This window comes from Myxine glutinosa, chromosome 7 (genome assembly GCF_964187855.1).
Source record: "Myxine glutinosa chromosome 7, kmMyxGlut1.1, whole genome shotgun sequence".
In the NCBI taxonomy this organism is placed as follows: Eukaryota; Metazoa; Chordata; class Myxini; order Myxiniformes; family Myxinidae; genus Myxine; species Myxine glutinosa.
In genome coordinates, this window is record NC_136267.1 from 11,332,737 (window position 1) to 11,346,045 (window position 13,309).

Below are 13,309 nucleotides of genomic sequence, written 5' to 3' on the forward strand. Positions count from 1 at the left end.
TGACAAGTGTCGCTCTAAGTGATTTTTCGTTTGTCTCTTTGTCTGTCTGTTTGTCCGCACAGAATAAATATGATTTTCTCTACAACGTTGGCCCGATTGACCTCTAAAACCATATAGACACTGTTACACCCTTTAGAACCCTTCTACCTCTCAGATCATTTTGATCCTCTTTGACCCTTTGGAACCCCGAAGACTCTTACTCATTTATACTCTTAAGACCTTCACACCTTTCAGACCTTTTATTACCCTGTAGACCCCTATTTGACCTTCAGGTCCTTTTTGACTTTATAACACCTTTTAGATCCCTAGACTAAATTCCGACCCTTTATACCTTAAATTACACCCTTTAGACCCCTTTGACTTTTTAAGACCCTTGAGATACTTTCGACCATTTTGACCTTTTCAGACCTTTCAACCTTTTAATCTTCAGACCATTTGACCTTTAACTTTTTAGACTTTTGACCTTTACATATTTACAACAAGATAATTAGACCTTTCATTTAGTGTATCCTTCTATTTATTTGCCACACAAAACAAGTCCAGGCGAGGGTCTGCAATCTCCGATTGCTCTTTCTTGGTGATATTTGTGGACCAATCTGCTGATTGCATTCCAATGGAAGCCAAGTTAATGCCCAGTGCCGTTGGTAGGATATGCCATCATTGATGATCCCAATAATTTGGCATATTTGGGCATCATCAAGTCTTATACATGGTGCAATAACGGAAGAGCAAGACTAAATTGTTACCTTCTCCAAACCTTGACCATGTGAAAGTGTTTTTTAAAAATAATTATTTGATGTGCTTACCATGCTCCATTTGTTGTGTGCGAAATTCCTTGGTCTAGTAATGAATGACACAAAAACTGTGCATGGAAGTTTTTTTCCTTGATATTTAAAAGAACATTTGAGTTTGATTCAATATTTGTTTTCAAACAGCACTGTTTCAGGTGTTTAACTTTTTCCCACTTGTACATTTTCTCACATTCCATGTGTTGTGTTTCCTGTTTTGCCGACTGTCAAGGATCGCCCTCGGTGGCTTTCCCTTGCATTTTGATCGGGAATCAAGGCAGGGATGGGGAATATGGTAGGCCGAGCCAGTGTGACTCACCTGCTTTTTACAAAAAAAACCCCCGTTGGATCTTCAACGTCTACCAGCAATCCATGCAATCTGTGCAGGTAGATCGATCTTCAGCTTAACATCCTTCTGAGGGATGGCAACACTGATGTCCCTACCTGCGAGACGCCATAGTGCAAGCTTTATTGTCCGGTTGGGAATCAATCTCAGACAAGGTGACTCAAAGATGAATTTGCTTCATCAGAGCTGTCCCTCACCCTCATTTTCTGAGTGATTTTCAAATAAAAAAATATGAAATTGCAATTGTGTATAAATGCTTCTCATCATTCATTGTTGATTCTTATTGATTTCATCTATTGAGCTGCTCGGTTGATAAAGCCAACCTCACCATTTGCTTGCGGACATCGGACGATGAGTGCGGTTTGTAGATGAGTGAAAGACACGGAGATGTGAAACTTGTGCAGGTCTTTGTTATGCATTCAAAAGAGGAGTATGATCGGAGCAATGACGAGGTGGATCCCATTGCCGCATCAGCGGAGTACGAGATTGAGAAGCGTGTGGAACAGATGGTTGTGTTTCCTGTGGAGCTGAACAAAGGTTTGTCGCCGTTGTTCATTTGCTTATTGGGATGCAGGTTCAGTTCTGATGTAGTTTGTTTATTGTAAATATTTTGTATTTTTAGATTTTTCGAGACAAATCTAGGTTTTGTTGAGAAAAATAACATAGGGCAGCAGGTATAGGTGCTGACAGAGGGGTAAAGGCCACTATTTCCACCAAAAGTGAAAGTTGTTTTTAGCAATCACTACCACTGCTGCCACCATGTATGTGTAGAGGCCTCTTCAGTGAATAGACAAGTCCTGTGTATGGTGAGTATTCACGTAGAAAATTGACGAGTTCCGTTTGCTGCAGGTAGGAGTATACTGGGAGCATGCCTTGCACATGCCAGCGCATTCCAACACAGCCTCACGTCATACTGCACATACATAATTACGAGCACTCCTCGTCGCATGATCCGAGCATAATTCTCATCGCATGATGTAACTGCTGTCACTCGAGAAAACATTCAACATGTTGAGTAGCAAAGTTTGTCCAGTTAATGCATTACAATACATTTCCAAAGAATTGGATCCAGCTGTTGGAAGTGTGGAAGGAGTCATTCATTGTGATTTGAAATCAAACAATCTAATGCTCATCCAAAAGGCAATCGGTGCGGCCATTGCAACAGAACTCCTGGGATACCACCAGCAGAGGGGAGATGATTTGTGGGTGTTGTGACAAGTGGTGAGACCTGATCACCACATCGTATGTCGCTTGCCAAAGTCAAAGCAAATAAACATATCATTTAGACTTCCGATCAGGCCCTTCTTTTGAACCTCAAATAGGAGGGTTTCTACACTGGACAAAATTTCACATATTTACCCAATACGGCAGTTGTTCAGCTCTGGTGGTCAATGTGGTCTTCTTCAGCTGGTCCATGAATCTATCTCCCACTGTTCATGTCTTGAATAGGCTTTCAGTACAAAATGTCCTCCTTCTCTGTGCTCCAACGTTCGTTTTTTTTGGTTCTTCTTGTTGAGCTTCGTTTTTGAGCCAGGTAGCACATCCACAGCCTCTTGGAGTTGGTCTTCTCACGAGATTAGATGTGTATGTGTGTTTGGGTGTTTCTGTATGTGTTTGTTATTCTGTCAGGCTTCCTCCTGGAGACTTCAATGTAGTCATTGGTCTTTCATTTGATAATAGTGGTGTATATATTGAACAGGATCAGATGGACAATGACAACAAGAGCAAATTTAATCTCAAACCAACAGCTGTTCGATTGACTGATCTGATGACCACTGCGTCGGAGATACGATGTAATTTATTCGGACGATAACAAGAAGGGACACGTTAATGACATGACTCTCATGACACCACAGTTCCTGCTTCTTATTCACTGTTCATAAAATACGTACGTCCATTGAGATCCCAACACCTTCAAAACAGACAATGCGAGCGGGAAATGAGATTAGTAGTAGCCATCACCTGAAAGTCTATCTTACGAAAACTAATTCCACTGAAACTGAACCACTGGCCGAACAAAGCCATTTTTTCCTTGTGCACATGTATGGACTTTCCTTCACAATGGAAAAATCACGCTGGAAGCAACAATGGTGTTGTCCTCGCCATGAAGCTCAGCCCATTGTCGGGCACTTTCTCCCAGCTCTTCTCATTGATATATCGGATCGGACAAAAATATATCGGACACCACATTGCTTACGTTCCTTTCTCCAACAATCCGAGTAGGCCAGAACGATGTGAGGAAATATAATAGTGCTGTAAGTTCATCTACCTGCCACGGATTGGTCAGTGTTACCATATCATTGAGTGATGAGGCACGAATATCAGAGTGAACGCAACTTCAGGCAAAATAAAAACCTTTTTGTCGTGGAATATCGAGTGTGGAGCTGCAGATTTGGACTTAACATATGTTGATCTCATATTCAAAATGAAATGCATTTATTCGCTTGAGGTACATAATGGAATTGAACGATAAAAAAAGACTCCACTCACGGCCAACTATACCATAGTAGGGTGGCTTAGCGTCAATTTTGTCGATTATCGTTACAGGGTGGATAAAAAAAACTTCAAAAAAAACCCACCTTTAGAGGCCATTTTTCCCCGCAAAGTGGGGGTTGGATAAAAAAAAAAAATAGGGGTTGGATAAAATGGGGGTTGGATAAAAGTGTCATTTTTGGTACAGAGCTTCCTTGTGGCCTAACTTTTGATTTTAGAAGGGGTGCCACCTGAACGGGGTCATGGATCCGGGTCAGTGGGGCCAGGGGCACTAACCCCCTCCCATGTAGCTGTAATACGGGTTTTATGCCTTTCTCACATTGTCTATTAACACCATTTTGGGTTCATAACCTTTCAATCCTGACAAATCTCACACTCTTACAATGTCTCTCCGAAAGGACCGACTGGACAACCCTCCCATCTACTTTCTCAACAATCCTCTCCAAGAAGTTCTGTCGCTCAAGCTTTTGGGTCTCACTATCTGCCATGATCTTTCTTGGGAAAACCACATTTCCAAGCTGGCCTCCAAAGCCAGTCGCCGACTGGGCATCCTCCATCGTGCGAAGTCCTTCCTTGGCACACCTGAGCTCCTCACCACATACAAGGCTTTCATCCGCAGCTCAATGGAATACTGTTCCCCCCTCTGGGCTGGTGTTCCTGCCTCACACCTAGCTCGGCTTCACGCTGTTGAGGCCAAAGCTTTCAGAATCATTGGAATCTCCTGCGATGTAGTCAACACCGAGGGCCTTTCACTCACTCACCGCAGGCAGGTTGGTGGTCTTTCTGTCTTCTACCGACTCCTATCCGGCCTTGCTCCCCCAGCTCTCTCTGTGCTCTGTCCCCCCAATATTCCTTCAGGTCGCACAAGATCTGCCTGCAACCCTCTTTTTTTTTTTTTTTTGTATACTGAATCGAGGCTCGTGAAAGAGCTAACATTTACTTCACAAACAAATCAACCAGACAAACAAACTACACAAAAAGAGGGAGCGGAAGACAAGATGGGGAGAGAAGGGGAAGCACACAACCACAACATCCGAGAGCAGGGAGATGTGTGGAAGGGAGATGGCCCGGGGGGAGGAGGCATGGGAAGGGGGGGGGGGGGGGGAGAAGTATAAAACACAAGGACACCAAGGACTTCCAGGAAGGAAGTTGGTATTTCAAAAAAGTGGAATTGGGGTGAAATTAGCGGGGGTAGAAAAGATCAAGGTTTTGGATGGGGGAAGATAAGAGATGGTGGTGAACAGCTGTTTTAAAGACCTGGAGGGTGGAGTGGGATTGAAGAGAGTGAGGGAGTTTGTTCCAGAGGTGGGAGAAAAGAGGAATGAAGGAGTGAAGGTGAGCAGAGAGTCTTGATTTTGGGAATCAACAACAAAACCAACAAAAACCAACCAACAACAACCCAACCATTTTGGGAAAAACCAAACCAACTACCGAACCATTATTGCCAAACCATTACTATTGAACCATTACTATTGAACCATTACTATTGAACCATTACCATTGAACCATTACTACCAAACCATTACCATTGAACCATTACTATTGAACCATTACTATTGAACCATTACTATTGAACCATTACCATTGAACCATTACCATTGAACCATTACTACCAAACCATTACCATTGAAGCATTACTCCCAAACCATTACCATTGAACCATTACTACCAAACCATTACTACCAAACCATTACCATTGAACCATTATTACCAAACCATTACCATTGAACCATTATTGCCAAACCATTACCATTGAACCATGACTACCAAACCATTACCATTGAACCATTACCATTGAACCATTACTACCAAACCATTACCATTGAACCATTATTACCAAACCATTACTATTGAACCATTACTACCAAACTATTACCATTGAACCATTACTACCGAACCATTACTACCAAACCATTACCATTGAACCATTACTACCAAACCATTACCATTGAACCATTACTACCAAACCATTACCATTGAACCATTACTACCAAACCATTACCATTGAACCATTACTACCAAACCATTACCATTGAACCATTACTACCGAACCATTACTACCAAACCATTACCATTGAACCATTATTACCAAACCATTACCATTGAACCATTATTGCAAATGGTTAAACTGCCAAAGTCTAGGCTCTCTGCTCACCTTCACTCTTTCATTCCTCTTTTCTCCCGCCTCTGGAACAAACTCCCCCACTCCCTTCAATCCCACTCCTCCCTCCAGGTCTTTAAAACAGCTGTTCACCACCATCTCTTATCTTCCCCCATCGAAAACCTTGATCTTTTCTACCCCCAGTAATTCACCCCAGAGTCCTTGCAGTGTTCATATGTTTTATTCCTCTCCCACCTCCCCCCAAGTCCTCCCGATGTCCCTGCTCTCAAATGTTGTGTTTGTGTCCTTCCCCCTCTTCCCCCTCTCTTTTGTGTCCTTCCCCCTCTCTCCCCATCTTGTCTGCCGCTCCCCTTGTTTTTTGTGTTTTGTGTGTCGGTTTGTCTTTTTGTGTGATTAATGTTAGCTCTTTCACGAGCCTCGATGTTGTATACAAAAAAAACCCAAAAAAAAACCTAAGTTACGCACAACATTTCATTTTAGAATGTGATGGCCCTTGTAACAGGGGCTAAAGGTCAGGTGAGGGGCCAGGGCGAGTCCCCCCCCCCCCCCCCCCCCACTTCTCAATGTCAAAAATATTGGCTTTGTTCGCAGTTATTAGAGATTTATTTCTGAGTTAACATGTGTTGTTGTTTTCGTTTTATGATGGGTGCACTTGGATGAGGTCTGTCGTTTGTTGCCCACACAAAATCAGCGACACTTTGTTGCAACATTAATTCTCCAAGTTATCTTTCTGCTTGTGTCAGGTAAAATTTCAACGTAGCATAAAATACAGACATCTGATTTTTTTTGATGTTGAGTCATCATGATGATGATGTTGAATCATTTGATGTTTGATGTTGATGCCCTTTGATGTTGAATCCATCCATTTCAATTTTGTGCTTACAGCAATTGGAGCCGCTGCATCATTTGTCAGAATGACAAGGATGAACTGTTAGTGTCCCATGAACTCCTTAGACAAAGGCGTTGATGGAGCAGATGCCTATAAATCATTTTTGTTAATTGTGGAAGCATTTCGACCCATTGGTGCTCTTCCTACTGAGCACTACTTTGGTGAAGAAACTGCTGACAGTTTTGCTTCACATGCTGCTTCTTGGCACAAGTCCTGTCATTTGAAATTCAGTAACTCGAAGATTGAAAGGGCCAGAAAAACAAAAATGAAAGATTCCAGTGATGCTGTAAGCAAGAAACCTATAAAGCACCGATCATTTGATGTTGAGAAATGCATCTTCTGTGAAAAGGGAAAAGAGGAAGATGCCCTGCATGAAGTTAGCACCCTAGAAGCAGACAACAATATCAGGGAAATGATAACCGAACTGAATGACACAAAACTCATGACTAGAATAGCTGGAGGTGATCTCATAGCACTTGAAGCAAAGTATCATCTACTGTGTCTAGTGAGCTTAAGAAACCGGTACCGTTCTCACATGAGGGCATCTCAAACGCTGGATAATGATGATGAGAAAATGAATGAAGCACGTGCATTTGCTGAACTAATAAGCTACATCAAATGCCAAGTAGACTCAGGAATATTCTTCTTCAAGTTAAGTGAAATTCATACTCTGTACGTAAATCGTCTCGTTGAATTAGGTATCGAAAAAAGCGTGAACAAGACGAGGCTGAAAGAACATTTGCTGATACTTTCCAGAAGCACAAGAACAATCTGATGGGAAAAACATAGTTCTTGTTTTCAAAGAAGGAATGAGAAAAATCTTGAAAGAAACACCTGAAAAGCGAGACATTGATGAAGATGCTGAGACAATTGGGAAAACTGCATCCATAATACGAAGGGACATTTTGAAACACGAGTGCTTCAAGTTCTCTGGTTCCTTTCCTCTATAATGTCAGGAACATTCACTTCCATCAAGCTTGAAGTATCTCATCTCTCTGATTTTGACAGGCCCTCAGTTTGGTGAGCAAGATGAGCGTGACTCTCAAGCTTGCCTCACAATTGGGCAGGAAATCGTGTTTAATACGAATAAACGACCATCGCCTGGACCATCATCGTCTTCAATGAATCCGAGACATTCCCTTGACCGCAGGCCACCGCTCCCTATCTACATTGGCATCAATGTACATGCACAGACTCGAAGCAAGAAACTGATCCAACAGCTACACCACATGGGTATCAGCATTTCGTATGACCGTGTCCTACAAATTGAAAATTGGATCGCAACTTCTGCCTCCGAGCGCTTCGAAGAAGATGGTGTAGTTGCTCCAAAATCCCTCAGGAAAGGAGTCTTTACTGTTGGGGCCTTAGATAATTTGGATCACAATCCCAGTTCAACCACTGCGATGACTTCATTTCACAGGACAGGTATCAGCTTGTTCCAGCTACCATCCAAGGACAAGCCAGGTGAAAGTAGACCACCAATCAAGATACCACCTGCTGGACAAAATAAATATTCTCTTCCTGATAGCTATGCATCTGTTCCAGCAGTGGCTTTGAAGACAAGCTCAGTGAATGTACCAAAGCGTGACACGTATTCCATTGAGAGTACTTTAAATGATGCTATGACAGAAGAAAAGCAGTGGATCAAGCGGGCCCAGTCCCTTCTTCATGAGGAGGACATTGACCATGAAGATACTATCTCATGGGCTGGTTATCACGCCTCAAAACAACCAGTTAGGGAAGACCCACCAGCTATTCGTGCACTTCTCCCTCTGTTCCATGAGAAGTCCAGCACACCAGCTATGATTAAACATGGCATGGATGTCCAGAGACAAGCGGTTGAATATCTGAATCCAGGACAAATCCCTGTCACTACATTTGACCAGCCTCTTTTTGCTTTGGCAAAGTGTGTGCAATGGAAATGGCCAGAGACCCATGGTGAGAATATGCATGTGGTTATGCTAGGAGGCTTGCACACAGAAATGGACCTCTGGAGTACTCTTGGCGATCTGCACAGGGTACTGACGATCTGCGGGCTGCAGCCCCCAGCCCCCTTCTCCCGGTTCCAGGGCCCATGCTGAAGATCTCACATGTGCTTTATTTCAAAAATAGGAAAATCTAAAATCAAAAGTTGTGACACAAGATGAGCTCTGCCAAAATGTGCCTCATAATTATCACAAGCAAAGAAAAATAATATTATGGTGTGGGGGGGGGGGGGGGGGTTGCCCACCCCAATCGCCCGACCATTTGCTCCTGTTCTCAGGAACCTCACATTCTTAAATGAAATGGAGTGCTTAAAAATGTTATGTACCAAAAAATTGTGCTCATAGACTATAAGATTGGTGTAAAACGCGTATTTCAGCAATATGGGAGGGGGGTAGTTCCCCCGGCCCCCCTGATCCGGATCCTTGACCTTGTTCAGGTGGCACCCCTTCTAAAATCAAAAGTTAGGCTAAAAGGAAGCTCTGTACCAAAAATGGCTCTTTTATCCAACCTGTAACGATATTTCCACTAAGCCACCTAACTACCAGTTGGTGATTTACTCTGATGAATATCGAAGGATTTTGAAGTAAGTTTCATAAAAGAGAAGGATTGTATAAAGTCTACTTTTGCTCGCCAGCTTGGGTACAAAAAGTGATTGACATTATTTTGGATGAAATAATGATGACATCATGGTGTCGCTGTTTGTGTGATGAGGAACAATGACCGATTGTCATTTCTGAAATGAATTCTGCACAGATGAGCATGGCTTGGGGATCAGCATAATAGGAATGGGAGTGGCAGTTGATACAGAAGACGAGAAGCTTGGGATCTTTGTGAAGTCTGTTGTGGAGGGGGGAGCAGCACACAGGGATGGGCGGTGAGTTTGTTTTGTTCCATACATTTCGACATTCTCTCCCCCTCTCCTCCCCCTCCCCTCTAATCCCCCTCTCTCTCCTCCTCCTCCCCTCTCCTCCCCCTCCCTCTAATTCTCCCCTCCCACCCCTCATTATCCATGCATTTCTATGTCCCCATTATCCATGCATCACTATCCCCCCATTATCCATGCATTGATATTCCCCCGTTAATCATGCATTATTATCCCACCTTTATCCATGCATTACTATCCCCCCATTAATCATGCATTTATATATCCCCATTATCCATGCATCACTATCCCCCCATTATCCATGCATCACTATCCCCCCATTATCCATGCATTGTTATTCCCTCGTTAATCATGCATTGCTATTCCCCTGTTAGTCATGCATTATTAATATTATCCCCACCTTTATCCATGCATCACTATCCCCCCATTATCCATGCATTGTTATTCCCTCGTTAATCATGCATTGATATTCCCCCGTTAGTCATGCATTATTATCCCACCTTTATCCATGCATCACTATCCCCCCATTATCCATGCATTGTTATTCCCTCGTTAATCATGCATTACTATCCCCCCATTATCCATGCATCACTATCCCCCCATTATCCATGCATCACGATCCCCCCATTATCCATGCATCACTATCCCCCCATTATCCATGCATCACTATCCCCCCATTATCCATGCATCACTATTCCCCCATTATCCATGCATCACTATCCCCCCATTATCCATGCATCACTATCCCCCCATTATCCATGCATCACTATTCCCCCATTATCCATGCATCACTATCCCCCCATTATCCATGCATCACTATCCCCCCATTATCCATGCATCACTATCCCCCATTATCCATGCATCACTATCCCCCCATTATCCATGCATCACTATCCCCCCTTTATCCATGCATTACTATCCCCCCAGTTAATCATGCATTTCTATACCCCGTTAATCATTCATTTCTATGCTCCCGTTAATCATTCATTTCTATGCTCCCGTTAATCATTCATTTCTATCCCCCGTTAATCATGCATTTCTATCCCCCGTTAATCATTCATTTCTATGCTCCCGTTAATCATGCATTTATATGCTCCCGTTAATCATGCATTTCTATGCTCCCGTTAATCATGCATTTCTATCCCCCGTTAATCATTCATTTCTATCCCCCGTTAATCATTCATTTCTATGCTCCCGTCAATCATGCATTTCTATCCCCCGTTAATCATTCATTTATATCCCCCGTTAATCATTCATTTCTATCTCCTGTTAATCATGCATTTCTATGCTCCCGTTAATCATGCATTTCTATCCCCCGTTAATCATTCATTTCTATCCCCCGTTAATCATGCATTTATATGCTCCCGTGAATCATTCATTTCTATGCTCCCGTTAATCATTCATTTCTATCCCCCGTTAATCATTCATTTCTATCTCCCGTTAATCATTCATTTCTATCCCCCGTTAATCATTCATTTATATCCCCCGTTAATCATTCATTTCTATCTCCCGTTAATCATGCATTTCTATGCTCCCGTTAATCATGCATTTCTATCCCCCGTTAATCATTCATTTCTATCCCCCGTCAATCATGCATTTATATGCTCCCGTCAATCATGCATTTATATGCTCCCGTTAATCATGCATTTCTATGCTCCCGTTAATCATTCATTTCTATCCCCCGTTAATCATTCATTTCTATCTCCCGTTAATCATGCATTTCTATCCCCCGTTAATCATTCATTTCTATCCCCCGTTAATCATGAATTTATATGCTCCCGTTAATCATGCATTTCTATGCTCCCGTTAATCATTCATTTCTATCCCCCGTTAATCATTCATTTCTATCTCCCGTTAATCATTCATTTCTATCCCCCGTTAATCATTCATTTCTATCCCCCGTTAATCATTCATTTCTATCTCCCGTTAATCATGCATTTATATTCCCCCTTTAATCATGCATTGATATTCCCCCGTTAATCATGCATTTATATTCCCCCGTTAATCATGCATTTATATTACCCCGTTAATCATGCATTTATATTCCCCCGTTAATCATGCATTTATATCCCCCCTTATTCACATATTTATATTCCCCCTTTATTCAAGTATTTATATTCCCCCTTTATTCAAGTATTTATATTCCCCCTTTATCCATGCATTTATATCCCAAGTTAATCATGCATTTCTATCCCCCGTTAATCATGCATTTATATCCCCCGATAATCTTGCATTTCTATCCCCCGTTAATCATGCATTTCTATTCCCCCGTTAATCATGCATTTCTATCCCCCGTTAATCATGCATTTCTATCCCCCGTTAATCATGCAATTATATCCCCCGATAATTATGCATTTCTCTCCTCCGTTAATCATGCATTTCTATCCCCCGTTAATCATGCATTTATATACCACTGTTAATCATGCATTTCTGTCCCCCTTTAATCATGCATTTATTTTCCCCCGTTAATCATGCATTTCTATCCCCCGTTAATCATGCATTTCTATTCCCCCGTTAATCATGCATTTCTATTCCCCCGTTAATCATGCATTTCTGTTCCCCCATTAATCATGCATTTCTGTTCCCCCATTAATCATGCATTTATATCCCCCGTTAATCATGCATTTCCATTCCCCCGTTAATCATGCATTTATATTCCCCCGTTAATCATGCATTTATATTCCCCCGTTAATCATGCATTTCTATTCCCACATTAATCATGCATTTATATTCCCCCGTTAATCATGCATTTATATTCCCCCGTTAATCATGCATTTATATCCCCCGTTAATCATGCATTTATATTCCGCCGTTAATCATGCATTTCTGTTCCCCCGTTAATCGTGCATTTATATTCCCCCATTAATCATGCATTTATATTCCCCCGTTAATCATGCATTTATATTCCCCCGTTAATCATGCATTTATATTCCCCCGTTAATCATGCATTTATATTCCGCCGTTAATCATGCATTTCTATTCCCCCGTTAATCGTGCATTTCTGTTCCACCGTTAATCATGCATTTATATTCCCCCGTTAATCATGCATTTATATTCCCCCGTTAATCATATATTCCCCCGTTGCTGGCAACCACAGCAACCACGAAAAAGGCCAACCCCTGCTTTGCGGGGAAAAATGGCCTCTAAAGGTGGTTATATTTTATATAATCATGCATTTATATCCCCCGTTAATCATGCATTTCTATTCCGCCATTAATCATGCATTTCTATTCCCCCGTTAATCATGCATTTTTATTCCCCCGTTAATCATGCATTTATATTCCCCCGTTAATCATGCATTTATATCCCCCGTTAATCATGCATTTCTATTCCCCCGTTAATCATGCATTTATATTCCCCCGTTAATCATGCATTCATATCCCCCGTTAATCATGCATTTATATTCCACCGTTAATCATGCATTTCTGTTCCGCCGTTAATCATGCATTTCTGTTCCCCCGTTAATCATGCATTTCTATTCCGCCGTTAATCATGCATTTCTATTCCCCCGTTAATCATGCATTTATATTCCCCCGTTAATCATGCATTTCTATTCCCCGTTAATCGTGCATTTCTATCCCCTGTTAATCATGCATTTCTATCCCCCATTAATCATTCATTTATATTCCGCCGTTAATCATGCATTTCTGTTCCCCCGTTAATCATGCATTTATATCCTCCGTTAATCATGCATTTCTGTTCCCCCGTTAATCATGCATTTATATTCCCCCGTTAATCATGCATTTATATCCCCCGTTAATCATGCATTCCTGTTCCCCCGTTAATCATGCATTTCGGTTCC

At 41.9% G+C, this 13,309-nt stretch overlaps 1 protein-coding gene across 2 annotated transcripts in view; it reads left to right on the top strand.

The window, feature by feature from the left end:
- Positions 1 to 13,309, top strand: part of LOC137430977 (uncharacterized) — a 290,638-nt gene that overhangs the window by 33,326 nt on the left and 244,003 nt on the right. For both annotated transcript variants that reach the window (XM_078781279.1, XM_078781280.1), the window contains exons 3-4: positions 1,539 to 1,671; positions 9,378 to 9,498. In XM_078781279.1, coding sequence (XP_078637405.1) covers positions 1,539 to 1,671; positions 9,378 to 9,498 — 254 coding nt within the window. The remainder of the gene's footprint in view (positions 1 to 1,538; positions 1,672 to 9,377; positions 9,499 to 13,309) is intronic.